The sequence below is a fragment of the Streptopelia decaocto genome (genome assembly GCF_964273445.1).
Source record: "Streptopelia decaocto genome assembly, chromosome: 2".
Taxonomy (NCBI): Eukaryota; Metazoa; Chordata; class Aves; order Columbiformes; family Columbidae; genus Streptopelia; species Streptopelia decaocto.
Genome location: NC_138655.1, coordinates 36,388,722 through 36,416,457, shown reverse-complemented (window position 1 = coordinate 36,416,457; position 27,736 = coordinate 36,388,722). Strand labels below are relative to the sequence as shown.

General features: G+C 40.2%; 2 protein-coding genes across 6 annotated transcripts in view; one reads left to right on the top strand and one right to left on the bottom strand.

Annotated features, from left to right (window-relative positions):
- The window catches only part of CSPP1 (centrosome and spindle pole associated protein 1), a 67,089-nt gene extending 49,333 nt beyond the window's left edge, over positions 1-17,756 (top strand). For all 5 annotated transcript variants that reach the window (XM_082044736.1, XM_082044733.1, XM_082044734.1 and 2 more), the window contains 8 exons: positions 14-134; positions 840-985; positions 1,506-1,646; positions 6,441-6,481; positions 6,788-6,851; positions 11,199-11,308; positions 11,502-11,652; positions 16,186-17,756. In XM_082044736.1, coding sequence (XP_081900862.1) covers positions 14-134; positions 840-985; positions 1,506-1,646; positions 6,441-6,481; positions 6,788-6,851; positions 11,199-11,308; positions 11,502-11,652; positions 16,186-16,406 — 995 coding nt within the window. In that variant the 3' untranslated portion in view covers positions 16,407-17,756. The remainder of the gene's footprint in view (positions 1-13; positions 135-839; positions 986-1,505; positions 1,647-6,440; positions 6,482-6,787; positions 6,852-11,198; positions 11,309-11,501; positions 11,653-16,185) is intronic.
- Positions 17,757-17,884: 128 nt separating this feature from the next.
- ARFGEF1 (ARF guanine nucleotide exchange factor 1) overlaps positions 17,885-27,736 on the bottom strand; it is a 97,727-nt gene continuing 87,875 nt past the window's right edge. The window contains exons 33-39 of the mRNA XM_082044731.1: positions 24,750-24,819; positions 23,684-23,813; positions 22,723-22,862; positions 22,185-22,353; positions 21,089-21,227; positions 20,074-20,191; positions 17,885-19,351 (exon numbers count right to left, since the gene is read on the bottom strand). Coding sequence (XP_081900857.1) covers positions 19,187-19,351; positions 20,074-20,191; positions 21,089-21,227; positions 22,185-22,353; positions 22,723-22,862; positions 23,684-23,813; positions 24,750-24,819 — 931 coding nt within the window. The 3' untranslated portion in view covers positions 17,885-19,186. The remainder of the gene's footprint in view (positions 19,352-20,073; positions 20,192-21,088; positions 21,228-22,184; positions 22,354-22,722; positions 22,863-23,683; positions 23,814-24,749; positions 24,820-27,736) is intronic.

Sequence of the window (27,736 nt, the reverse complement as noted above, 5' to 3'; positions counted from 1 at the left end):
TGTTAAATTCCAGAGGAAAGAAAGAATGTGATAAATGAATTATCAGAGATGAGAAAACAGCTTCGTAGTGAAGAGAAGCGACTGCAAGAACAGTTGCTAAATGTGGCCAGTGATGATGATATACCCGTTACCCGGTAAGAATTTAATCTTCAGTTTTAAAAGTTAGATTTTGCACAGGAACTCAATGTGTATTAGTAGCCAGTATTAGTTGGCAAATATACATAAGTGAAATGAAAATATAAAGATAGAACTTGTACATAAAATTTTCTTCATTTTTTCTAATGTGTATGGGGTTTTTTCCAAGAATCTTACTAACGTTTAGTGTAAGAATGACTGAACTGGTAAGGTTGGAAGTTGCAATACTCTGTCTTGGACAGTGGTCCAAAACAGATGTCTAAGGCAGAATTTTATCTCATTGCCTTTTTTCCTAGGGCATAATTTGCACCTGTAAACTGCCGTGCTACTGCTGACGTATATGCTTATGAATAGCATAGTGCTGTGGTAGTACTTTCTTATTGAAATTCATGTCCTTTTTACTTAAAAGAAATTGGTTTACTTCCAAAATGTATTAGTTAATCATACCAGTTAGTTGGAAAAGTCTCATCAGATCATCAGTCTTAGTTCCACTCCATAAAGTATGAGGGTTTTTTTTGATTTTAAGTAGGTTATCCCTTTTTATAACACAATATGCAGTGTGATAACTTTCAAATTTATTTTCCTGCTTTGATAGCTTTATTTAAGGATAAAAGATGTGAGCTTTATCAGTATTTGTATTTCCATCCAACTCCTTAATATTACAGTGTTAAATTATATTCTGCTTGTTTTACAAACTTCTCAAGTGTGAGGAGAGAGAAAAATCCAAAGGACATATTTGAGATGGCCAGGCTTCGTATGCAGGCTCCAGTAAGGCGACCTTCATCAAAGGAGGCACAAGATCCCGTCAATATACAGAATATTTGGGACTTTAATGAACTTAAATACAAAGGCAGGTATTGTTATTAATGAATAAAGGCAGTGAAACGTCTTTTCCTCCATCTTCCACACCACCTGGGACTTAAAAATAAAACTCAGCCTCTTCACAGCTGTTACCCACACACACCATATTCTGTGGACAACATTGTGTATGTGTGTCTGTGTCTCTGTGTGGCCATTTCCACAAGTGGACACAATTGTAATGCTGTTATCACCCAGAGGACTCCTCTAGCTTTCAGTCCTTGCTGCTTAAACTTCATTACATTTGATATTATGATGTTACTGAAAGTACAGTGAATTTGATTTTCTTACCCACCAACAAAATATGATTCTGTATCTGTTTCTGTTTCTCCTTTCCAGAAAATGTATTTTTTTAATATAGAAAACTGTATAATCATTGCTAAAGTGGCTCATCCTCTTGGCCATCATTGCAATTTTTTTTTAATGACTTTGTGTGTGTAGCTGGTTCTTCAAAAATGTTTTTCAGAAATGTTAGTTTAGGGAAAAATTTAAATTTCATATCTTTGCTGTAGATTCTGAAACACGTATGGGCTTGAGACACATGTATCCTGATCCTCCAAAAGATGACCAGACCCTAGAGATTCAACAGCAGGCACTGTTGAGGGAGCAGCAGAAGAAACTTGACAGAATGAGAATGAGGAGAGAAACAGAAGGTAAGGAATGAATGGTCCGAGATAATTGAAATGATTTTTGTTTGTTTGTTTTTCTATTTGATAAGAGTTAAAAACACCAACTCCAGATTTACTTCCATCAAGTTCAGTGTCAGCACTGCAGTACAAAATAGTAAAATACCAAAATGCTGAAATTCGTTCATAAGGGAAAGCATAAAAAAAATTGGTTTGGTTTGTTTTTTTTTAATCTTTTTTTTTGTAAATTACTGTGACTGTTTCCCTTTGGTTCCCTGAAAGTAACTTAACGAGTTCTTCATGCTTGAGACAAATGGAAGAGAAAAGTAGTTTGGTTACTGTTTCTTAAAGAAAACTACAGAGCCGTAAAAATCTTCAGCTGATTTGTGATAGAAGTGTTAGCAGGTAAGTTCCTCGTGGCATTGCTTTGGTTCTCACTGAGGAAGCTGATGACTGTGAAACTGTGAGCTAGTTAAATTACAGCTACTGTGTCTTCACCTTGATCTCCTTGTAATGGATTCAATTTATTTTATTTCCATAGTCGTGAGTTGACTATTTCAAAGTTTCAGAAATCTGTATCCATAAACAGGCTTTGCTTTAGAAACCACATGTAGGATATCATCACTAGCTTGAGGTTCTAGAATGAAATGTTGCTTGTATTGCCTGATAGAGATCATGCTAATATAGTGAAATATTAACATCTTAACATAGCACACTATTTTTGCTGTGTATTGCAGAAGCAGTGAAAAACAAATGTAATACCCCTGGGTCTTATGCTGCACTTAACTCCAAATGTGATGTTCATTCAGATATCTTTTATGAACAGTGATGAAAGAGCAGTATCTTGAGTTATTTTAGATGTTATTCAAAAGTATCATGAGAGTTGCTTCAGCCTTGCCGAAAGTTGCAGATGCAGCTATACACATGAACTCAGTTCTGAGTGCAAGATACACATTTCTCAGAGAAGTGTTTGTCACTGTAATTCAGCCTGGCCTAATGAACTTTTGAAGAGAAGGGAACTTTATTTGTGTGGGGGCTTAGCCTGGGCTCGCAGCCAGACTCCCATCCAGCTGATCCTGTACTCACACCCCCTCACTCATGCTCCTTGGTGAGAATGGGGGAAAATGTTGGGGAAACAGCAATAAAGCTTGTTGGCCAAGGTGTAGACAAGGAGATTGCTTACCTGTTGCTGCTGTGGGCAAAACAGGCTTGACTTGGGGAAAATTAACCTCATTATTATCAATTTAAATAAATAATTACTGATTTTGAGTAGTGAGAAACAAACAACAAACATCTAAACCACACCTTTTCTACCCCATTCCCTGTGCCCAGCTTCATTCTTTTTCTGCCAACACCCCTGCTCCCCTTCCTTGATACCAGCCCAGGTTATGCTCAGTCCCTTCAGTGAAGCGATGAGTGATGTCAGGCCAGGATAGGGGGGAATTACCGTCAGGACACAGCAGTTTCTCTTTGCTGCTTCTGTCGTCTTCCACTATTCCATCTGCTCCATGATGGGCTCCTCCAGGGCTGCAGGGGAAACTGCTTCAGCACCTGGAGCTCCTCCTTCCCCTCTGTCTTCTCTGACCTCAGTGTCTACAGGACAATTTCTCACACTTCTGTCCTCACTGTTGTACTTTGTTTTGCCCTTTCTTAAATACGTTTTCACAGAGGCACCACAAGTTTGTCTGGTGGGCTCAGCTGTGTCCTGTGGTGGGTCAGTTGTGGTACCAGCTCTGTCCAGCACAGGGCAGCCCATAGGTGGCCCAGAGAGGTGGTAGATGCCCCATCCCTGGAGACATTCCAGGCCAGGCTGGACAAGGCTCTGAGCAACCTGATCTAGTTGAAGATGTCCCTGCTCATTGCAGGGGGGTTGGACTAGATGACCTTTGAAGGTCCCTTCCAACTCAAATTATTCTGTGATTCTCACAACGGCCATCCTTGCAGCCCTCCTTGCCACAGACACTCAGCACAACTTCAGATTGCTCCTTAGACCTTTTTAACCTTAGAGATGAGGTGAAATTTTGAAAAACCCAAATACATATGGAAGGAAAATAGTGACACCTTTCCATAGTGCTTTAGGAAAAGTGAATGCCTCTTCTTATCACTGTTTGTCCTTTGAAGCTTGTTTGCATTACATGTTAATAGACACGTACATGAGTAAGATAAACAAAATTGATACCAAGATGAGAAGGGGGAGAGTTATTATACTTGTAGGGTGTTTTGTTTGGTAACCTGGTGAGTGCTGAAGATGATTCCTACTCCATCCTGGACCAATGTGCTGGTCTTCAAGCCATGTGTACGGCATTGCTTATGGATACCTAACATTGCGGTTGGCAGGAAGCATATCTGTACCACCTTCTGTGTTAATTACAATTTCCTAAATACCATTTTATGTCTAAATTGAATATATAGGGTTGTCTTCCTTGTGAGATTGACTGAAATGATGAAAAGTAATTCACTGTCTTCAGCTGAGATCTGTGTGGGGTTTGGTTTTGGGTTCAGTTTTCCGCCACTAGAATATTTTTCAATAGGCCCATCTGAGAAGGCTTTAATTTAATGTTGTCTGGAGAGGAGCCTCCACCAGCTAGAAAGCAAATTTGCCTTTTTTCATTGATTTTAAGGATAAGCAGTCATTTTAGATATATGCCAATGCTTAATGTATAATGCAGGCTTACATGGTGACAACCTAATGAGGCATTTCCTTTGACAATTTAGATTAGTTGGTAGATAAGCAACTGATTTTTAAAGTTATTTCCCACTGGTGCTTATAAAGGATCCTTGCAGCTTTTCCTCTCTCTTTCTCTCTTCTACTGTTTTACAACATCATTTAACTTTATAGTCTATCACTGTGTACTGAGCAAGAGAATTAGTTGCTATGTACATCTCTGTTTCCAGTTTATTTTCCTCAGAGACATGTTCATCGTCTTTCTCTCACAGAAGATAGATGAGTGGTTTTATTGACCCCAGCGTGCGTGGGTCATATTAGATTAACATTCAGAATGGTTCTCAGTACTCTCCAGGGGTGGTGGTTTTTACCCATAGACAAGTACTTTCCTCTGTGAAGTGATAACTGTCTAGTTGAACCTCTCAACCTCTTTGAAAGCTGCAGCCGCGCTGTGCTCAGTCTACATTGACGCTTGGGGCTTTCTGCAGCCTCCTGCTGGGATTGTTACACCCTGACAGGAGCCAAGAGAACTGATTTCACCTGACAGAGTTTGTTTTGACACCGCATCCTTCGTGCCAGTCAGTCTGGCTGGTGAGACATCCCACTTAGGGGAGAACATCATTAGTCTGGAGTTCTGTTGATACAAATACTGCTGCACAAACATGCCTGTTCCTGGCAAACAGGTCTTTGGAATATAGAATAAATATTTTTTGAGTATCCGTGGGTTTTAACTACAAAACGGTTGACATGTTTAGCTTATCTATGTATTAATGAGACTCCTGACTCCCTTTGTCTAGCTCTTGACAGACCACTGAAAATAATGGTGAAAACTAAAACGGGGGTCAGAAAATACAGGACTCAGGTGATCCCTAACTATGGAAGATATAACTTATTTTTAGCTCTCAAAGTTTTGAAATTTGGTACAGTATTGGTTTGTTCTACTTGGATCATACCAGGTTTAAACAGAAATTGGTAAATTAGAGAGCTTTCTTGCCAGTATTGGGTTTTTTTGTGTCCTAGATTTGGAGTTTAGATGGAGTTTAAATATTGCAGTTTAGCACCTGCAATTACTGGGATGTTGAATACCATTAGCTTCCACTCTTTTTTAATCACAAATGTTTTTAATATAAGGAAAATATGTGACATATAAAATTTAATATGTGAAGATGATGGCAAGAAAACCAAAATGCCTATGCTAGGGAAGAGAGGACAATCTTTATTATAGTTAGAAGGCCATTGACTTCGGGTTCTTGGTTATGCTTTGGAAAGCAGGTTCTGTTTAAGTGCTTTGTCATCTGAAGTTACATCTGGTGTGTTTTCTTAGTACCATGTTCCAGTTGTGTGTAGAATATATAATGAAAAAAATTCTTGCTAGCTGTGTGACTGGATCTTGTTTAGGATGCGTTAAGTCAAATAAAAAAAATCTTGGGGTATCAACAAATGAAACGTAAGAGGGTAAATGAAAGAAAGCGTGCCCTAATGTGTTGCTTTGATGGCTTAAACCGTGCTGCCTTCCCGCAAACTGCTGCTTTTCACATTAATCAGTCAACACTTGGACGTGACCTTTCTATAATGAGTGTTTACAATATTGTTGTAAACGTAGCACAAAAGTAGTTCTGACTGTTGCAATATAGAGAACTTTTCAGAATTCAGCACAATTTAGTGCAATTTGAGCATTTAATGAAGGGTGATTTTTACCTTATTAAAAAAAAACTGGGTTTCAGTAGCCACAAAAATAGTTATGCTTCCTTTTTGTGGGGTAATAAATCAGGTTATGAACAAGAGGGAAAGCGGTTGATTTTTATTAGCGATGAACAATATAGTTCTACTGTGAAAAGTATGTTTGCACTTCTGAAGAGATTGGTGAATCCAGCCTTAAGAAGGGCTTGCACATGCTCAGTGTTCTTAGAAATAATATACTGCTGAATTCTGTTTGATTTCTCTGATTCTACTTAAATTGACATAAAGGAACTGGAATTAACATTGCATGCAAATATTTTTAAATTATTCATTAAAAAATGTGTAATTTTAAAGTAGTAATGTGTAGTAGTCTTACTTTTTTGTAATAATATGCTGATCAAACTTTAATATGTTTTACAATTAACTGGTTTTATGTCAATTTTTGTCCGTTGTCTGTGTGGTTCTTGTTGATCAAGATGATTCTGCTTCTGGCCATAACCCACAAACCATGAGACTGGTAAGAATAAAGCAGTTCTTGTTTATTATGTTACTTTGCCACAACAGTTGCTATGTGAAGGCAATTTCATCAAATGGGATTACTACAGGAAAGTAAAAAAAAAACCCAACAAACGCTAATGCTTAAAGAAAACATGAAGTATTTTAAAATGTGGGCTTTTTAATAGTCATAACGAATAGCAAAGAAAACTGTAGAGCTGCTGTTTGCTTTGCAGAAGTCTGGCAATTAATTTACTTTAATTATAATTTGGCCCCAGAAATATATTGAGGCATCTGAATTTGCATGTTTTCTGCTTCATTTTTGTAGTTCAGGAATGCATCTAATGAATTCTTGAAAAACTCACTGTTGGAGTCGGATAGCGCTTTTATTGGTGAGTTTATACCTCCCTTTAACCACATTATGAGTGTACAAACATGTCATTGAATCTAATGATGTGTCTCTAAAATGATTATTGCTGTTTTAAAAGTTGCAGTGGGTATAATTATAGTGATTGTTTTAAAGTGTTAGAAAATTATGGCCTCAAATGAAAATGCAAATCTTTTATGGAATCGTACTGCAATACTTGCCTTACATCACTTCACGTTTTCCATGAGAAAGCATCTTTCTGTGCACTTGGTGCTCTGGTGGGGATGGTGGCCTTGTCAGGGAACCCTTTTTGACATCTTGCCAGCTTTAGATAAGGAAAAGCAAATATTTGTTCAGCAAATGCGTTGCAGTGGTAGAATGTCCAATGCTCTTTTGTTGTTCTGCAACAAACAAAATAATTATTAGCAATCACAGCTTACAGTTATGAGCTGTCCACTGTGAAATGTAAAGGTGTTAAGAGCCAGCAATTCATTGAATTTTTGATTTGTTTTACAAGCATGCTTGATTTTTAAATATGATAATATAGGTATAAAATAGTGATTCATTTGCAACTACTCACTTTTCTGCTGTTCACACATTGCTTCATTTCACATAACTTGCAACTTTGTACTTGTAAAAGTTATCACTTCTTAATCACGTGAAGCAGATGATTTTTAGTTTTCTTAAGATTTTTACATAGAGCACTATATATCTTATTGTCTTTTGTCCCTTTATTCAACCTTTATATGCATGTATGTAAAGTGCTGTTTCAGATGTGTTTTGTTTCCAGTCACTAGAAATAATAAGGTCAGAACTTTAACGCTTTTTTTTTTTTTAAAAAAACCCCAACCAACTCAGGCCTGTACGCATTGATTTTCCATTAGCAGGCATTGCAGTGCCTTGAAAATCTCTTCAGTCATCTATGGGAAATAATCTTACAAGGTTTTATTCTTCTCTGTAGGGGAGATGCAGTAGATTCCTGCAAGTGCTTTTTAATGAAACTAGTTGTGTTTCTGTGTACTGATGATTGTTATCTCTGGCTTTATTCAAAAGCAAAATTGGAAATGTATTCAAGCTGATTCTGTTACCATGCAAGTCCAGCAGCACAGGGTAGAACCAGGCAGGGGAAGGCACAGAATGGGCCTTTCAGGCTGTTCAGTGCATTTGAATTGGGTGCTGGAGAGAGTTCAGAGAAGGGCAACGAAGCTGGTGAGGGGTCTGGAGCACAAGTCTGATGAGGAGCAGCTGAAGGAACTGGGGCTGTTCAGCCTGGAGAAGAGGAGGCTGAGGGCAGACCTTATTGTTGTCTACAGCTACATGAAAGGAGGTTGTAGCATGGAGGGTGTCAGTCTCTTCTCCCAAGTAACAAGTGATAGGACAAGGGGAAATGGCCTCAAGTTGCGCCAGGGGAGGTTTAGATTGGATATCAGGAAAAAATTCTTCATGGAAAAGGTTGTCAGGCATTGGAACAGGCTGCCCAGGGAAGTGGTGGAGTCACTGTGCCTGGAGGTGTTTAAAGATGTATAGATGAGGCTTTTAGAGACATGGTTTAGTACCAGAATTAGGTTAATGGTTGGACTCAATGATCTTGATGATCTCTTCCAACTGAAATGATTCTATGTTTTGGTACCCTCTGTAGTCTGCAATACATTCTTCCTCAGGTTAGAAAACACTATTGCTTGTAAACTGCCCAAATAATGAAAGGATGCTTAATGAGAGTCCATCAGGCTACAGTCTGGCCAAAAACCCGGTGTCTAATAGTCACCAGAACAGGCACACGAGGCAGAGGATGAGCAGCAGCACAGCGTGGAGCGGCACTGCCAGGGCTCTCCCAGCCTCCAGCAGCTTCCAGCTCGGGGGCTTCCTGGCTCACAAGCTGCGGTTTGCATTTAGTAAGTCTTGCTACGCTGGGTCTCTATCAGCTTGTCTTTCAGGAATCAGAATCGGAATCAGCATTTTTTAATGCCTCTAGTTGTTTACCATCAGCAGTATTGTGTGGACGGATTTCCACCCTACCCCTTCTGTGAACCGTCTCCTGTCATCTGCTCTGAAGCTGCCGCCTGTGTAATGGGGTGCTCCTTGGTTTTATTCAACACTTTCACAAGGTTCATGACATTTATAGTCCTCTCTCCTGTTGTCTTCTCCCCATCCAGCTGATTCTTGCTGCTCATTGAAGTAATGGAGTGAGTTTATGATTGTATTCAACCCCCCCTTTTTTTCTTTTTCTTTTTTTCCCCTTTTCATTTGTGACTGTGGTGAAAAGCATGTTCCCCAATATGAGCTGTAGGCACCAACTATAACATTGTTACCTTTTGCAGTATTTGGACTTTATAAATAGCTGTTAAAATTCTGAATATGAATCTGGTGACTTCCATCCCTGAAATGAAAAATAAGAACTCTCATTATCTGCGGGCTGCCTTCTCTGTGAATTGTGCTGCTCACACTGTCTGAGACTCTTTTGTGAAATGCTTGTGGTATATTTTAACAATATTTTTCATTTGCTAAGAAGAGCATAAGACTACCTTTTTTTTTGATGTGGGTTTAAAATGTAACTCAATTTTTTAATAGATGTTAACATTACAAATGAATTCATCTCCTGGGGCTCAGAAATTTGAGACACTTAGGAATAAAGAGGTTTATTAACTTATTTTTCATTTTCTTTGCCTCACTTGGAACCCCAGAGTTTGTTAGTGTTAATGCAGTGATTTGAAAGCGCGTCTGCGTAGCGGGATCTGAGTGATCAATGCTTAGAGGAACAGGTGGCATCTTACACTAAAGGTGCAAATAAATTCTTCTTTAACTTGGACTTTGTTGTGATAAATTCCCATGATTAAACAATTTTTTAGTGCTCTGAGTAATAGCGCTGTTTTGAATATAATAAAGTTCAACTGATCTTGTAATTGGAATTATGATAAGTGGCTTGTTAGCCATATACCATTTCAAAATTATGCTTTGATTTTTTTACTTGAAACATTTGGGATAAGAGTGTGAGTGCCTTTGGTGGAGCTGGGAGAGTGCAATACAGATTTTATTTCTAGGGAAAAAACAACTGGTAATATGGAAGAATTTTTAAAAAATATCTGTTTATCTGAACTTCCTTGATATCAATTTAATTTATTTGTCAAACCTAAACATTTCAGTTTTCAACCAAAATAATTCTTAACTCTTACTTTTAAAGTTTCCTGTGGAGATCTTTGAAACTTGTGAACAATATAAAATTCAAATTTATTTTCAGATTGCTAGGAAATGAAAAACTTATTCTTTCCACGGTTGTGGTTTATGTTGCATCTCACAGTCTGTCATTTCAGACAAATGCTGCAGAATTGTTCAGCACTTTGTGTTTGTATGTGTTTGTAGGTATGTTTACACACATTTTAATATATATATATTTAACTTAATGTGTCATACTAGACTAAGGAGCCTTTCCAAAAGGTGGCTTTGTTGTGACAAACAGTAACTGGTTGTAATGGATTTCATACTGGTTAAGTGGAGTCTTTTCTGTATCTGGGAGGCTCCATCTTTGGAGGGAGCTGAACTGGAAACCAGATCCCGCTGTTCCCACCCAGCAGTGGCAGAACCATGAACCAGCCCCCAAGTTACCGGTCCTGGAGAGAAAAAAAAATTATCTGTTTGAAACAGTTTTATTTTAAGTTGTTTTCAGAATTAGCAAAGGAAAGGGAAACACAAAACAAGTGTGAAGCAAAGACATCACCTTAAGGGTCATTTCTATTATAGAAATACATTAAACTCCCTCAACTTTAACGTGATAGAGGTACGATAAACAATGTATTTAGTGATTTATTTTTGTATTAACAGATTCTAATATTTTCTTACATGAAAAGGCTAAAATATGACTAAGGATATGTGATTAAGGCATTGATTATGTTATATTCCATGTAACATTATCATTCCATGTAACATATATCCCATGTAGCATATTTACTCACATAATTTATTACATTATTTCATCTTCTTATGCCTCCGATTTGCCTAGATTCTCTCTTTCAAGCACAGATACTATTTTGAGTACTCATTTCCTTTAAAGGTCTAGAAATAAACAAGATATGGTGAAGGAAGGATTTGCAGGATGTGAGATGTCGTATCCTCTATGTAAGAGAGATCTCAAGATATTGAGAATATCTCAAGATGTGCCTTGCTTTTGCTTGAAGTTCATCCCTTGCTGCTGTTGTGGTACCTTGTTCTATCTGCTTCGGGATTATTACTGACCATGCAAGATGTCCTAATGAATACATTCCTTTGCTTCCTGTGCTTAAATCAAGGACAGTGTATTGGCTCATTTAAAAACATTAACAGGTTTGAGCAGGGTCTAGTGTTTTGATTCCTTTGCAAATGATTTCTCCTGTTTTTCCAGGTGCTAATGGGGAAACGTTTCCTGCCTTAAGAGAAGTTGATTTTTCACCACAGCTTCCACCTTCTGCAAGGGAGAGGAGACGAATGAGGCAGAAAGCTTTGGAGTGCGCTGTACGTATGATAACTGGATTGGCTTAAATATGAAGGTGGGCCACAGATCTAACACCAGACAGTTCCTGTGGTACCTTAGTGGCTAGATCAGATGGAGACCGAGAGTGTACATTTATAGCTTATGTAGCTATTTGCCCTTTCTAAAAGGATGCTGTTTAGCTGGAGGATTTGTGCATTTTTGGATTTTCTACAGGAGGATGTTCCAGCGGGCCAGACACCGCCGCTGCAGCCCGACAGCTTCTCTTTGCACTCCAGCTTCAGCCTGGATGTTGATCAGCTGAAAGGCAAGAATGAAGAACGATTGCACAGGCTGACTGAGCTCCAGCAGAAATCTGCTTACTCAGGTATGCTCTGTGTAGCAGAGATGGTGTGGTGAATACAACGTAATTACAATAATTAAAGGAACAAATATTAATAGACTGCTTGTAGTTGAACAGTGAGCAGCTGGCTCAAACATAGGAGTTATTTACAGAGCTCTGTAGCTGGTGCAGGAGGTTCCTCAGCAAACTTCAGCACAAGTTTTTAGAGTAAAAGTTTAGAGGAGGATAACAGGAAAAGATGCTCTAATTCCTAAGCCACTCATGCTTGTCCTGTCTGTACCACTTCTAACCCTGCGACGTGTCACCGCTGGCAGGGAGATGTGGAGATCCAGCTGCACAGCTGCAGTGTTAGTGGCAAGAAATGGAACTCCTGAGTGGATAATGGTGATGTGCTGTGAGTTGATGGGCATTCCTGAGAGCCAGATGTCTGGTCCAGCTGGCATGAAGATATGCCAGAAAATGGTGTATAAAGAAGTAAATCAGTTTCTAGTTAATTTGGATTTTCTACTGTTTTGTTAACGTAAATGATCATTCAGTATTTGAGGCTGATATTGATACCTCTTTCACAATACATGCACTTGAATTTATGGTGTACATCTTGTGACCATATAATGCATCAAACTCTGGGAGTTATCTCAGAGCTTCTCCACAGGCTGACTGATGTAGATACACTGTGTATGAGGTACCAGTTACGGCAACCATTAATGGCCTTTAATTTCTCAAAGGGATTATGACCTAGTTGAATACTTTGTGCTATTCATTCTTTCATATGAGCCTGAAATCTCCCTTTTTTTAGGATGCTATTGCTATGTTGTCTAGGCAATAACGGTATCAGGATCCTTTTTATAAACTTAGAGTACACGTGCTGACAGTTTTTCTGATTCTGCTGCCGTGGGTTCTCTTACAAGCACTTCATCTTTGTTTTTTTCTTTGTTTTAACTGCCTCACTGTGATTTTTAAATCACTAAAAAAATCCCCATTCATATTCATTTCTTCTCTAATCTAAACCAGGGGTGTCAAACTCATTTTCACTGGTGGCCACGTCAGCCTCATGGTTGCTTTCAAAGGGCTGAATGTAATTTTAGGACTGTATAAATGCAGGAGTAGTTACCTGATCTAAACTAATGCTTTACTGATTTTACTCCATCCAAACATTTTTGCCATGTGAACTTCTACTTGTCTGCCCTTGTTCTATCTCACCTTTTATAATTTCACCTCATGTCATGTGAACTACACTTTTAACTTTGTTTGCCTTGTGTTTGTCATGGTCTCCAGAGCTTTGGCCATTAGATAGATATAATTTTTATGTGTGTGTGTACACGTATATATTTATGTCTGTATGTAACTTTTTCTTTGGAATACATGGGCACCATCAATCATCCCTCAGTATATGTGTTTTTATTCCTTTTCCTGAGGAGTTTGATAGAAGCCCTGTGGCATCCTCTTGCTTTCCTAACAGCTTGGGCTGTTATTTCTCCTCCATCCTCAGAGGCACTGTGGCGAGAAAACAATTCTGTCAAATATATAACTAGAGAACTGCTTATCTTCCCTTTAAATGACCGGGAATTGGCCATTTACCAGCTTTGATAAACATTAAGAGCTGATCCTGTTGGCACAGTAAGGAGCCTCTGTTCACAGCAGTTTATGGGACTGACCTGGGAATCCTAAGGCCACCCTAGAATTGTTTTCCTAATTGGAAAATTAGTGCATACTGGAGCCAGGCCTCCTCCTCTGTTTGCAACCATCCAAAGCATTCCCATCAACGTAGACTTGGTGACTACTTCAGGCAATTAAGTCTCTGCAAGCCAGCAGCTCCTTTCTCCAGCAGGCAATGTGTGCATGTTCCTAACCGTGTAAACAAGAGCAGGCTCAGATACAGAAGAGAATTCTCACAGCTTTGAGCACATCAGGTATGTGGCTGAAACTCTGCTGTATGTAAGAGAAGTTGCCTAAATTGCTTGAGACTTTTTAGCCATTATGCTGCAGGACTTTGTTCTCATCTGGGGACAGGATGTGCTGCGGGCTGTGTTTGGGGGGTGGTGCAGTCAGTGTTTAGCAGCAGTCCAGACACCACTCGGTTTCTCAATCAGTATTTCATGTGAAGGAAAGAGGTCTGCTTATCCCCAGCCTGCAGGTGCGGAACAGAAGGCTCTGGGGAGACATTACCGTGGCCTTTCTGTACTTAACAGGGGCCTATAAGAAGGATGGGGACCGACTGTCTAGAAGAGGCTGTTACGACAGGACAAGGGGTAATGGTTTTAAACCAAAAGAGTGGAGTTCAGACCAGACATGAGGAAGAAATTTTTCACAATGAGGGTGGTGAAACACTGGCCCAGGTTGCCCAGAGAGGTGGTAGATGCCCCATCCCTGGAGACATTCCAGGCCAGGCTGGACGGGGCTCTGAGCAACCTGATCTAGTTGAAGATGTCCCTGCCCAGTGCAGGGGGTTTGGACTAGATGAGCTTTGAAGGTCCCTTCCAACCCAAAGTACTCTATGATTTTATGATACAAACAGTGAATTATCAGTGGCAACTCCAAAGAAAATTCTTTACATGTGGCCCAATTAAGAACAGTTTTTAATGGAGGATCGAAAGTGTTGAAATCCACGATGAAGCAAGCTTTGTACTGTAGCCCATCTGTTGTGCTTTCTAAAAGCGGGACGGAATGAGCCTGATATGGTGATGAGCACTGTGATCTTATCCCTGACACAAGAGTTGTTCTTCCCTCTGATTGCTGGAAGGTGGAATGGCTTCGTCTTTGAAGGCAGCAATAGTTGAACTTGTGGAAATGCAGGCTTCTGGCCTTAAAGCCCACAGTTTGTCTCAAAACAAATCCATTACCTTATTTTTATTGTTTCTAAATCTCTTGAAAAGGTGGCAAAGAGAAAATTAATTTTCTTTTTAGGTATTATTTTTCCCGCTGTGTCTTGTTGTTAATCCCACCGTAACTTATGTATGTAAAAACAGTGGGTTCCAGCCCATAGGCAAGTTCATCTGACCCAGGATTTAGGAGACAAAGAGGTTCCCTCTGCCAGCTTTACACCCAGCTTTACACCCAGCGTCACGCAGAGGTGACAGGCCTGAGAGAGGGAGAGCTCTGCTTGCTTTTCCAAGTGTTACAGAGAGGTTCTGTTTTAACCAGACTGAGAAAGCTTGGAGGATGATCAGATGTCTGTGATGTGACAGAACGTGTGGATTCAGTGCCAAATTCTTTTTTGGAACAAAAAGTGTTTGGCATTTTGTTTTAGAACCTGCATCCCGCCTTAGGCACCAAACCCGAGCCTTTGCTCCTGATGGCTGTGGGATTATGTGGTTTCTGTCCTGCCCTTCACGTCTACAGACCAGGCTGCTGCCCCTGTGGGCCTCGGGTTCTCACAGCCATGCTGAGACCATTGGCTTTCAAGTTATAATGAGAACTTCAGAGAAACTTTGTTTTAAAATCAAATTTTAAATAATCATCATTTTTGTGCAAAATAAAAACCTGCACTTTGGAAAGGTCATCCAAATACTTACATGACATTTATGAATTGCTTAAGTGACATATTTAATCACTAAAGAATATATAATTCTGTTACGTTTTACTGGAATTAGTATGTTTCTGAAAAAATGTTGTGATTTTTTTTCCCAATGCAGAGTCTCCAAGCATTTTTCAGCCCAGCTTAAAAAAGTCCAACAACCCAGAACCTCCTCATTTACATGACTCAGCTTTAAAGAAGAAAACTACTGTTTTCAGTTGCTATAGGCATGGGGGTTTTGCACTATTTTTTATTTTATATATGTAAAAAATAAATGTTGCAAATCTAAAAAATGAACAGTGCAGAGAAATGATACACTTATATCCTTTTATATTTTTATATACAATAAAAATTCATGTTGTTTCATAATCCTCACTTAAAACTACCTGTCAAAGGTATCAGGTAGGTACAATTGCTGACTGAATTGAAACAAGGAATAGTAGAGCTCAGAGTGGTTACAACCCCGAGTTGAAAGGCAAGGCTGGCTGTGGTGGTTGGTTTTCTTTGCTTGCTTGTTTGTTTTTGAAATGCGTGTAGTTTGTTTTGTCGCTAGAAGGTGGCAACTGCCCCAGCACGCATTTCCCAGTGACATTGCTTTGAGGTTATGAGCTGTGCTGGACTGTGATGTCCAGGCTTGTTTGCGTTTGCACTCTTCACCGGCACTAAAATAATTCTTGCTGAGTTCGAGACTGTCTCTACTGGAGTGTTTAGCTGTAACAGTGAAATTTAATGGCCTTATTTTTAAATGTGGTTGCTATGCATATAGGCACTGACAGATTTGACTTCTCCCTGTAGCTGGAGGCTTTGGGAAAGCAAGAGCCTTCTGCTGAGCCCATCCAGAATTGCCCGTGTCAGCCCCTTGTTGATCTGCAGGAGGAGGAGCTGCTGGCCTCAGACATCAAAGACTTGGAGTCTTTAGCTGTTGCCTTGAGATGGGCCCAGTTCCCCAGAACATGAAAAATGTTCAATACAACAAAATGTGCTAAGCTGTGAAAAGCTTTTGTCCCCTTTACCATCCCTGTGTTGCTGTCTGTCTCCCTCAGGCGATTCTCTTTCCCTGGGAGCAGCGGATGATCTCCTGAAGCGCGTTCCATCTCACCAGGGCAGACGTCCCAGCTCCGTCGACACGGTTGCAACAGAGCCCTGGCTGCGGCCGGGAACGTCAGAGACGCTGCGCAGGCTCATGGCTGATCAGCCAAGCCCAGCAAAGCTGTCACCCGAAATCCCGCTGGGCTGGCAGGGCCTCTCCACGGCCCACGGCTGACAGGCGGCGCCGCGCAGCACTACCGCACTTTCCAGGGTCCGTCAGGGGATCCTGCGCTTCCCTGTACAGACTGTGTGCATTTGCAGTAGCAATAATGAGATAACAGAAGCTGCAGTGTCATGGAGGTGTAGAGCAGGGATGTGGGCAGTGGGAGCAACACCTGCGCGTTTTTTGCACTTTTTATACAAGTTTCAGCCTCAGAGCTGGACTTACCACAACGAGTGTGTGTGTGTGTGTGTGTATTTGATATTAAATCAAAATTAATTTTTAGCTTTGTTTATAGTCAAACTCCAAAACTGTCTGGAAACAGAGCAACCCAACAGCAGAGGTGCATTTTAAGCTTTTACCAAAACAGTAAATGACTTGGAGAAGGGCACTTGCATTTCACACAGTGATGAGTGCTATTCTGCATGAAAGCTCAGCAGTTTCATGGAAAAATGACTATTAGCAATGTCTCTTATGTTCCCTAACCTGTTGTGTGCTGGAAATACATATATAGTTGCATATATTTAATTTATGGTTCTGATTAAAGAGTTAATAAATTATTTTGCTACTAAACATGTAAAAGCAGGACTTAAATTTTCTTATCATTTGCTTCAGCTTACATTATTCACAAACAAACTTGGATGTTTTCCTGTTTCAAATAAACAGGAAAAATACATGTTATACTTACCCTAAGAATTATTACTGATCACTAACAGGCAAGAAAGACCTCAGGCCTGGCCTAGTACAGTGGTTTAAAATTTAAACATCACACAACAAGCTGAAAAAATGAAATGCAGCCCAAGAAGAAAGGCTGTACAACTGCAATTAATCAAAATAACCTCAATTATCCCCCTCCTGTCTTTGATAAATGCAATTTGATTTTGCTCCACCCCAATTAACATTAGGAAGCCTCCTAGTCTCAGGTCATGCCTTTTAATTCCCTTCCCTGGCTTTTTCATAGCTTATTTCATTTAATCGAACTGCTCACGCTTAGTTTTGGAGCCTGAGAACAGCTACCGGCCGATCGATTCCTCTGCGAGATTGGGCTCCATCGTCACTTTCTCAGTCCTCCATCTTCTCTGCAAATTGTGAGAACTGGGGAACAATCCAACTCCACTTTTCCTGACAAAAGCAAAGACACGGACACGGCTGAGCTGGCTGATGTATTCTGAGGAACTGTCCTCCCAGCCTTTCCCTCCCATCCACCCTTACTCCAGTCTCTTTCGTATTAGTATTTTGATTCCCAGAAAGCAAAACACAGTATCTGAGTTTCTATTTGGGCAGCACTACAGGGTTCATTTGACTAGTTCACCTCCAAGCAGTTTTACTCTTCCCACCTTTTTTTTTTTTTCCTTTAAAACTTAACACTCTTTTTCAACCTGTATTTGCCCAAGAGTGGGAAGACCCACCCCAGTCAAGCAAAAGGCACCAACCCCTCTGCCCCAAGCGCTGGGGTTTGCATGAGAGTCCAAGGAAACTGTACAACAAGTAGCTGTGGATTAGACGGGTTTTGATTGCACTGATGAAAGAGTTCAAAAACTTTATTGACCTATAACCTGATTAGAATATGCCAGATGAGAACCAAATATTGTACAGAAAGTTGTACAGAATTTTTTTTACATAGAAAACTTTACATATCTGTACCATATACATTTTGTCCATCTGAAAAAAATTTCTACATCCATTGTAATACAGAATGCTTGACAATCTTGTCTTTTATCCATCAGAGCACAATTCACAGTATGAATACATTTCCAATAAATTTAACCAGCCCCAAACCATGCCAGATTTTTACTTTAATATATTCAACATTAAATTCTGTACATAAGAGTGAAATCTACATCAAACAAAAAACATGTGACAGCAGACACAACCTAGACTTGTTTGCAGTGATTCAAGTTCCAGTCCTTGAAGAATCATCATTTCAATGGCTCATTATATTTAAAAGCCCTAAACCAAGTATATTACAGGTAGTTATGTCAGTCGTGATATTTCTACCTCTGTTCTTGACAAAAGTCAGCAACACTAACTTATGGGCTACAACGAAACCAAAAAAAAACAAAGAGAAAAAGGAAAAAAAAAACCCAGAACCCAAAAAAATAAACCCAAACTTCTAGTGCATTTGGTAAACAAGGAAGTGTTATGGGTTTTCAGCAAATCAATAATACAGAAATAAAACAATTCAGGAAGAACTGTATAGTGTTAAAGAGTTTATATTACAGACCTGCATCTCTGTACATTTTTCACAGAAGGATGATTACCAATGTCTCAGACAGCCTGAGTGTGCAAAAATCTTAGAATATCAGACATAGTTGCTAAATATCTTTTACCATGAACAATAATCTCCATTTGCTTTTCACTATAAACATCTTATCCTTCAAAATACACCTCTCCTGAGTTGTACTTCTTGCAGAAGCTCAAACCTTTACACATATAGTTCTTTGGGTACACTTGACTTCCACACCTGCCACAGGCGCCCGTGGCTGCTCTGCTGCCGAGGACAGGGGAGGAACCGCGGCCCGTGCTGACCAGAGGACTGTGCTAAGAACTGGCGCTGTGCTCGGCACGGGCCAGGGGACAGGAACCGATGGAGAGAATCCACCTGGAAAGAAGGGGCCGGAGTGTCGCGAGCCTTAATTACAGCTGTGAGCATCTGTACCGTTAACCCTTGGCTACACGCTGCCGTGCAAACAAACCGTTTTTATGGAAATCCAGAGAGTGGCTCAGCTACCTGGTCCTTTAATTTAGCTGAGGAACAGAAACTTTTGAACAGAGCAACACTCGGTCACCATCTGCTACTGCTTGCTTATTCCAGACTCTTGTTCTGGCGGTTGGGATATCTGGAAAACCACACCGATCCGCAGGAAAAACCTTCGTAGAACAGCTCGAAGTTCAGGAATGAGATCAAACTGCATAATTTCACACAACAGAGGATAGTAGAAGGAGGCATGAGCCTTGAACTGAGGAGGAAACACACAGAAGAAATTGCTCTATTACGCATCAACACACCTCAAAAAGCATCTTGCAAATGAAGAATTTTAAATGTTCTCCCAAGCCCATGTGAGAAAGCCACAAAGGGACACGCAGAAACACCTGCAGAACTAAAGCTGGCAGTGCTGGAAAAGGCTGAGGCAGCTGAGATGGACCCAGACAGATGCTCACTCCCTACACACAGATCCTCACTGATACTTGTTATCCAGGATGAAGAATTTTTCTCTTTTAAGTTAATTTTTTTGTTGTGGTTGGCCCATTTCACTTAATATTTCAGCCAAATTATGTTAGAAGTAGAGGGAGATCCAGATATGGATTTATTTACTGGAGAATTGCTTTGGAGAAGGTCAAGGTGATGTTCATGTAGCACTGAAAGCAGAAACAGGAGCTATTTCTTTGACTAAAATATCAGCCACTCATCCTCTTCCTCAGCAGGAGAGAAGTAAAAGCAGCTTAACACACGCTTCTCATGGATTTTAGCATATTTTAAATTTTCTCAGACACATTTTGTCACTCACTGCACCCTCATTTTGCGTTACTACTGTCAGTTTTAACACACATTTCCTCAACAAAGAGTGTCTGCAGAGCAGCAGGAGCTTTTAAAGTCAAGTATGTAACTGTGTGTGAAGAACCGGTCTGCAACTACTTCTTACCTGGAAACATTGTCTTAAATACCATTCCAGTTACTTACCCTCTCGTCACTTATCTTCAGGACTTTAGTCAAAAACAAGAGTAATAGATTAGTCCAGGCTTCCCGGTGACTTTCTGATGTGAGAGTGAGGAAATAACTCAGAGCCTCACTGCAGACACTAGAGAGAAAAACCACAAAAGCTAGTAACTAACATTCTATTTTGAACCCTACTGCAGAGAGGGAGTTTCAGCTTTGCAACTATACCGGCGTAGAACAACATCCTTTTATGAAACCTACTGTGAGCTTCATTAGTGATAGAAAGCAGAGGCTTTGTTCAACTCAAACCCCAAATCCTGGGACTTCTGTAATTAAATATGCTGAAAAAACACTATTGTGCTTTTGTGCACATATTTGAAGTGTATCAAGTGCTCTTTGAGAGGTATTAAAAGGCACGTGACAAAATGATATATAGACCTTAAAAAATTAATCTCATGCCAATGTAACCAGGGTAGTTTTCAGCTCTGCTCCTTGGTCTATAAACCTTAACATATTTTCACTGTGTTACTGCCATGGTTTTAAACCCGCTGTTATTCCAACACTCGCTTGAACAACTTTGTAAACTAAAAAAATGTAGGCGAACCTTAGTATTCACAGTAAAGAATAAGCAAAAAACCAAAAGCTTTTGTGTGCCCGTAGGCTCCACAAGCCCAGGGCCGATTGGTGCAGATGAGCACAAACAGCATCACTTCCCTAAAATATCTGGGGTTACTGAAAGAAAAAAGCAGGGTTTAGGTGATAGTTGCTTTTCAAGAGGAGCTATAACAATCCCCCACCTACCCACATGCTACAGAAAAAAAGGTGAGACAAAACTTTTGTTCTCTCCTGCAAAACACGTAATGAGAACAAAAGGCAGAGGCGGCATTAGTAGCTGGAGACCCAGCACTCTCCACACAACATAAAAACTCTTTACTATTAGCTGTGACCCCCACCACGCTGTGCTAGCACTGGGAAGTTTACTGCAAACAGAGGAGCTCTATCAGAATCACAGCGAGAGGTTCAGCTACGTGGACCTTACTTCAGTAGCCTGTGCTGGACTTCCTCCCAGGCGCTGGTTCGGCTTTCGTCCATGTACATGCGGAAGAGAATGCGCAACCCACAGGCGAGACTGCTGGTCTCCTGTTTCAGAAGATTGGGCTTTGATTTCCCTTTGAAACCTAGAGAAATTCCAAGCAGCCATTCAGATTTTTGTTCCAGCTGACCTTTTCTTTACAGCCCCCCACTTTTCCTTCTAAGTGTCTCTTGCACGCGGACATTCAGAAGAACCACCTTATGCGATTCATTGCTCACGCCATTCAGTACAACGGAGTACTGCTAAAAATTAACCTAGGCATATACACCAGAATAGGGTTTGGCACCTGTTTTTATATCTAAGCTTCCAGGCAGAAGTGAAAGCTGGGTGTATGATTACAGTGCATTCTAACCACCTGAACAATGGACCATTTTGTCTCAATCAGATATCTACAGGGCATACTGTTTTATTGCTTGTTTTTGATAAAAATATGTACAATACTACTGTTTCCAAAGCTGTTATTGTATAACTAAACTCAGTTTGCTAGTGGAGGTCTGTACTAGCAAAAAGCATAGCCATAGATATTAACACTACCTCACTTCAAGCAGAAGTGGTTCTTTGTAACCAAACACCAATGCTCAAACCAGCTTGCCACATATTCACAGTGTGCATTCACCATTCAAAATACTAATACAGCTAACTTATGTGCAAAAAGCAGATTAAACACAGCACTACAGACAGTCTATTTTTCTTCTATTACAGAAAATTTCATATATTTCACTCATATAGTGGTAGGCAAAACAACCCCGCTAGCGAGTTTTGGGGTTTTGTGCTGGCAGCTTCCAAGCACAGGACTCACACTTCCAGTCAGGGATCAGCTCGGCAGCCACAGCCCTGTGAAACCTTAACATTTTAGGAAATCAAAAAGATCTTCGCACCCACACAGATGTCTCTCCTTCCCTTAGGGATTCTAGGGTTATAAAGTTACAGCCTGATATTCAATTCTACATTCAGCATCAAAGTACTTCTGACCTATTTTTGGGTCAATTCAAAGCACACTAACAAATTCTCGCAACATATTTCTCCAAGGTGACTGACTCACCTGCTTTCCAGAGGGCAGTTCTTTGTTCATTGTTTGAATTAAATGCTTTAGCAAACCTGTGAGATTCTAGCAGACAATCGAGAAGTTTGAAAAGCTGCTGTGATGTTAGAAAACGGTACATCCCTTGATCTTGTGTATCCACATGGACATCGAAGTCTACGGCATCTCTCTATTAAAAAAGAAAAAAAAGGGATTTCAAGTAAAAATGCATAATTGCCTTCAGCAGGCTCCTGTGATAAATCAATCCTACCCTGTTTTCATCTGCATTTGTATTTACACTTAAAACTGTACTAGAAGTTGTATCCAAATCCCAGTTACATAAATCCCTTTGAACTACTCATGTTTTCATCTCCACAGGGTGCTGCCCCAGCACAGCAAATACAATTTAATGCAAGATGTAAAAGATCTCAACAGTCTGCTGGAAGTTCTCAAGTGCTTCTATAAAGTGTAAATTAGAAGAAGTCACAGGAGTTTATGAAAATGTTATCCACTAGAGAAAAAGCTGTTAAAAAGAGAGGTACTGATCAGTTGTACTTACTTGTGCTGCTGCTAGATTCTCTGCATCCTCCTTTTTGCTAGTTGCTGGGAAGAACACAATATTGTCGATAGTCTGAATGAGTTCCAGTTGTACAACGCACTTGATCAAAAGAGCAGCAAATAACTTCTGTTCTGGAAACTCTTTAAAGAAAAGAAAAAGAAAATTGCTTGTTAACTAAAGCACTGCAATACTTTCTTTTTTGAGTTGTTTTGGGCGTAAGTTGAACAACAGCTTAACTTCAAGCACATTAATAAACCATACCTAGAATGCACCATGTGAATTATTTATCTAAAGCCAGGACTGATCACCATGTTAACAACTGGCAGGTTTTAAAAAAGTTATTTCCTAACTTTCAAGTCACCTGCCATGTATTGGACAAATTTTCAGTGTTACCTAAAAATACCCCAAATTAGTGACCTTGTTGTTGGCACCATTGCAATGGCAAGAGCCAGAGGTGGCTCAGGACAGCACCGCTATCACTGCTGCTTTTTTGTGCTTGTGGCAAATTCTAACGCCACCAGGCATGAGCATTTAAAGCACCAACACGTAACTTTGCACAAGTATCTTAAAGGTTTTATAGTTTTATATACTCTCTTCAAATCAGTCTAAATAAGCGCCTTTTTTTTTTTAGCTATTGCTTCTGTTGCATTTTGCACAGAAAGAACCTTGCTCTTATGTAAAAAATGACTCATTTGCACAGCATTATAAGGAGAGTACTAGTTTTAATATTTTGCAAGTCAGCAGCTGAACTCTAGATTTTTAAAGCACAGGTCAAAAATGTGGACTCACAAGAATCCAACAGAATTCTGTCATAGTACATAAAGACAAAAAATTAGTCAATGTAATTTTCTCCACATCATGTTTCTAAAGTTATAGCTGAGGTTATAACTGAAGATATCAAACATCTGCTAAATACTACCATGAACAGATACAAAATGTCGAATCAGTACAAAACACGCACTTGCTGTCGGCCTGGTTTTACTCATTTCTTCACCTGCGGTGGGCCCTGCGCTGGGTTGATACGGACGCCCATCTGAAGATCTCGGCTGAACAGAATCATGAATATCTACTGACTTCTGTGAGATTGTATCCTGAAAAGAAAGCCAAAAAAACCCCATTAACCTACAGAAGATTTCTGCGAGGTAATCGTCAATAGTGTTGTGCTCTCATAGCTTCAGACACTGCTCTATTTCATTCACTTCGGTCATATTTGCTATTAGCATTCAAGAAAGATGCACTAAGGAGATGAGCTACTAAGAAAGCATTGAAAATTCAAGAAGCAACAAATACTCAATTGCACAGCAAAGTCAATGAGTAGTATTCTGCACACCGTTTTTTTGGCTGCTCTTAGTAGAACTCATCTGGGACCATATCCTTGAACAATTGTTATCAAATGCTTCATTAATCTATGAAGAACTTCATGTAGCAATCTCGTGAGAATGTCCAAAGCCAAACTAATTCTCTTCAGTAGTAAAGTAGCTACGGGGTTGCCACTTGTAGGTAAATCCAAATTTTACATCAGTTTATTCAATCAGTTCTAAGAAATCCAACGGTTATACAAATCTTCTATTTTAAGTACTGATGACTAAGCTCCTGTTACCAGAGAAAATTTGAAGGAATAAAAAGTCAATCTACCTGGCAGCCTTTCCACCTCCAGCATTTTCTCGTCATGCTAATATATCGAAGAGAATATTGAGCAAAATGAAACAAAACCCACACTCCAAATCAGAAAACAGTGTAGTATTACAGAGACCTGCCAGACACAGGACACTACCTAAAATATACAGAGACAACAGCTAACTGCCAACTTCTGGAAGCCAACTTTGCTGCCAACAAATACATACTTATCTTTCTCAATTCCTTGCCATTTTTTGGCATTAAATAGCACTTTATCTGGAAAAAACACTTTTTCAAGTAAACAAAAACAGTTTTAAATTGAGTACACTTTTAATTTACTCTACATCACAACACAATTGTACCACACTCTTGCAGGTTTTATCATATTTTTTTTAATTTCAGGAGCTTACCAGTTTTTCTTTTGCATCAGAGGGAGATCCAGAGCAAAGCTCCCCACCCACTGGTCGCCAAGTCAGCAGCCTTGAAAACACAAAACCGGCACGCAATTTAGGAAGTTTGAAATACAAATTAGAACTGATATTCTTAAAGGCCACCTTAACATGGTGGCTTTTTTGTTTATTTCAACTTAAATTAATGGAAACCAATTAATGGAAGAATCGGATGTAGATACTTCCACAAATTAACTAACTAATTTCAGTTTACAGTATATATTTTATTCTTTCACACATACTAAAAAATTTAAGTATTGCGTTTTTTGAACTTCAACGTTTGTGCCAATTGTTTGGACAGACAACTGGATTATGTGGAGGTGGATTAAATTTTGGCAGAAATACTGGATTTGGTTTAGGCAGCGCTCTGGTGCCATTAGCGGGCCTTGGTCTCTCACACTGCCTCAAGCTTCACCTGGAGTAAGGAATGAATCTACCCCAGGACAAATCAGCATGAACTTGTGGAGATGTTTTGCATTCTCTGTCTGGGATATGTTCCACAATTGTAGTTCTATTTCCACCTTGAATTCAACACTTTCACCAAGGAGTCATGGCTGTTACGAGGCACCAAGCCACTGACAATTCTCCTGATCCCTTCCCTGCTGTTTTCCTCTAGCACGTTGCTGTCCTGAGGATCTTCACCTTAAGCACTGAAGAACTTTTACATTAACTGCATCTTACTGAGGTTGGCTATGGCTGACAAGAATTGAGGGAAATTGGATTAAGTGCTCCCAGAGTTTCTCGTTCTATCAAATCTATTGCTATAAAGTAAGATTAAAGTTATTTGTTGTGGTTAAGATCTCAAGTATTTAGCCTCAATCTGTGTGAGGCATCACTTGATGGACTTTTGTATCTGCATATGAGATCTTTCCTACTGTGTTAAGGATCCTAAATTAACATATCACTGATCTCCAGACAACTGAAGACCATGTAACTCAAAAGACAAACTGGAGATAAGAAAAGATGAAATCTTGAGGCATATAATGAGACAACAAATAAAGTAAATCAGAGAACCGATTTTTGAAAGCTACCAGGACACAAACTGTAGATTATTCTGGATTAGAGGTTGCTAAATACAGTGTAATTTATTTGGGGCTATAAAGTCGTAAACTTCCATCTGCCAAAGGAGGCATTGGAATAATGAGCCATTATCGAGCCAGTAGAGGCCAGATCATCCTAATTTGTGCAAGGAACTGATTCTAATTCTTGAATTTCCCAAGGACAAGAGGGCATTCACCCTGGCTATCTCAGTGCCAGTGAGCCAAGATTTGCTCTCATGAAGCTTCAGAAAATTTAAATTAAATAAAATATAAACAGCCCACAAATTAAATAAAAAGAAGAATCAAATTATTAAATGTATGGCCTGGATGAGCAAACAGTGAGATGGATTGAAAAGCAGCTGAACAGCATCCTATTGTGACTGGTCCAGATGCTCCGTGCATCCTTGGCATAGACTACCTCAAGAGAGGGTATTTTAAGGACCCAAAAGGGTATAGGTGGGCATTTGGTATAGCAGCTGTGGACACTGAGAAAATTGAACAGCTGTCTGATTTGCCTGGTCTTTCAGATGATCCTTCTGTTGTAGGACTGCTGATGGTTGACGATCGGCAGGTGCCAATTGCTACCACGACGGTGCATCGCCGGCAATATCGCACCAATCGAGACTCTTTGATTCCTATCCAGAAGTTGATCCGTCAATTGGAAAGCCAGGGTGTGATCAGTAAGACTCGCTCACCCTTTAACAGCCCAATCTGGCCAGTGCGTAAGTCTAGTGATGAGTGGAGACTAACTGTGGACTATCGTGGCCTGAATGAAGTTACGCCACCACTGAGTGCTGCTGTGCCTGACATGCTAGAACTGCAATTTGAACTGGAGTCAAAGGCAGCTAAGTGGTATGCTACAATTGACATTGCTAATGCATTTTTCTCTATTCCTGTAGCAGCAGAGTGCAGGCCGCAGTTTGCTTTCACCTGGAGAGGCATCCAGTACACGTGGAATCGCTTGCCCCAGGGGTGGAAACACAGTCCTACCATCTGCCATGGACTGATCCAGACCATGCTGGAACAAGGTAAAGCTCCAGAACACTTGCAATATATTGATGACATCATCGTATGGGGCGACACAGCGAAAGAAGTCTTCGAGAAAGGTGAGAGAATAATTCAGATTCTTTTGGATGCTGGTTTTGCCATAAAACGAAGCAAGGTCAAGGGACCTGCACGAGAGATCCAGTTTTTAGGAATAAAATGGCAAGATGGCCGTCGTCAGATCCCAATGGATGTGATCAACAAAATTGCTGCAATGTCTCCACCTACTAATAAAAAGGAGACACAGACTTTCTTGGGCGTTGTAGGTTTTTGGAGAATGCATATCCCTGACTACAGCCACATTGTGAGCCCTCTCTATCGAGTGACTCGTAAAAAGAACCAATTTGAGTGGGGCCCGGAACAACGACAAGCCTTTGAACAAATTAAGCGTGAGATAACTCATGCGGTGGCCCTTGGACCAGTTCGGACTGGACTAGATGTTAAAAATGTGCTTTACACCGCAGCCGGAGATAATGGACTTACCTGGAGCCTCTGGCAGAAAGCACTAGGAGAAACCCGAGGTCGACCCTTAGGTTTTTGGAGTCGAGGATACAAAGGATCTGAGGCCAATTATACTCCAACTGAAAAAGAGATACTAGCAGCATATGAAGGAGTTCGAGCTGCTTCAGAAGTGATCGGTACTGAAGCACAGCTCCTCCTGGCACCTCGACTGCCGGTGCTGAGTTGGATGTTCAAAGGGACGGTTCCCTCTCCACATCATGCAACCGAAGTTATGTGGAGTAAATGGATTGCATTGATCACACAACGAGCTCGAATTGGAAGTCCCAATCGCCCAGGGATCTTAGAAGTGATTACAGACTGGCCAGAAAGTAAAGACTTTGGGATGTCTCCAGATGAGGAGGA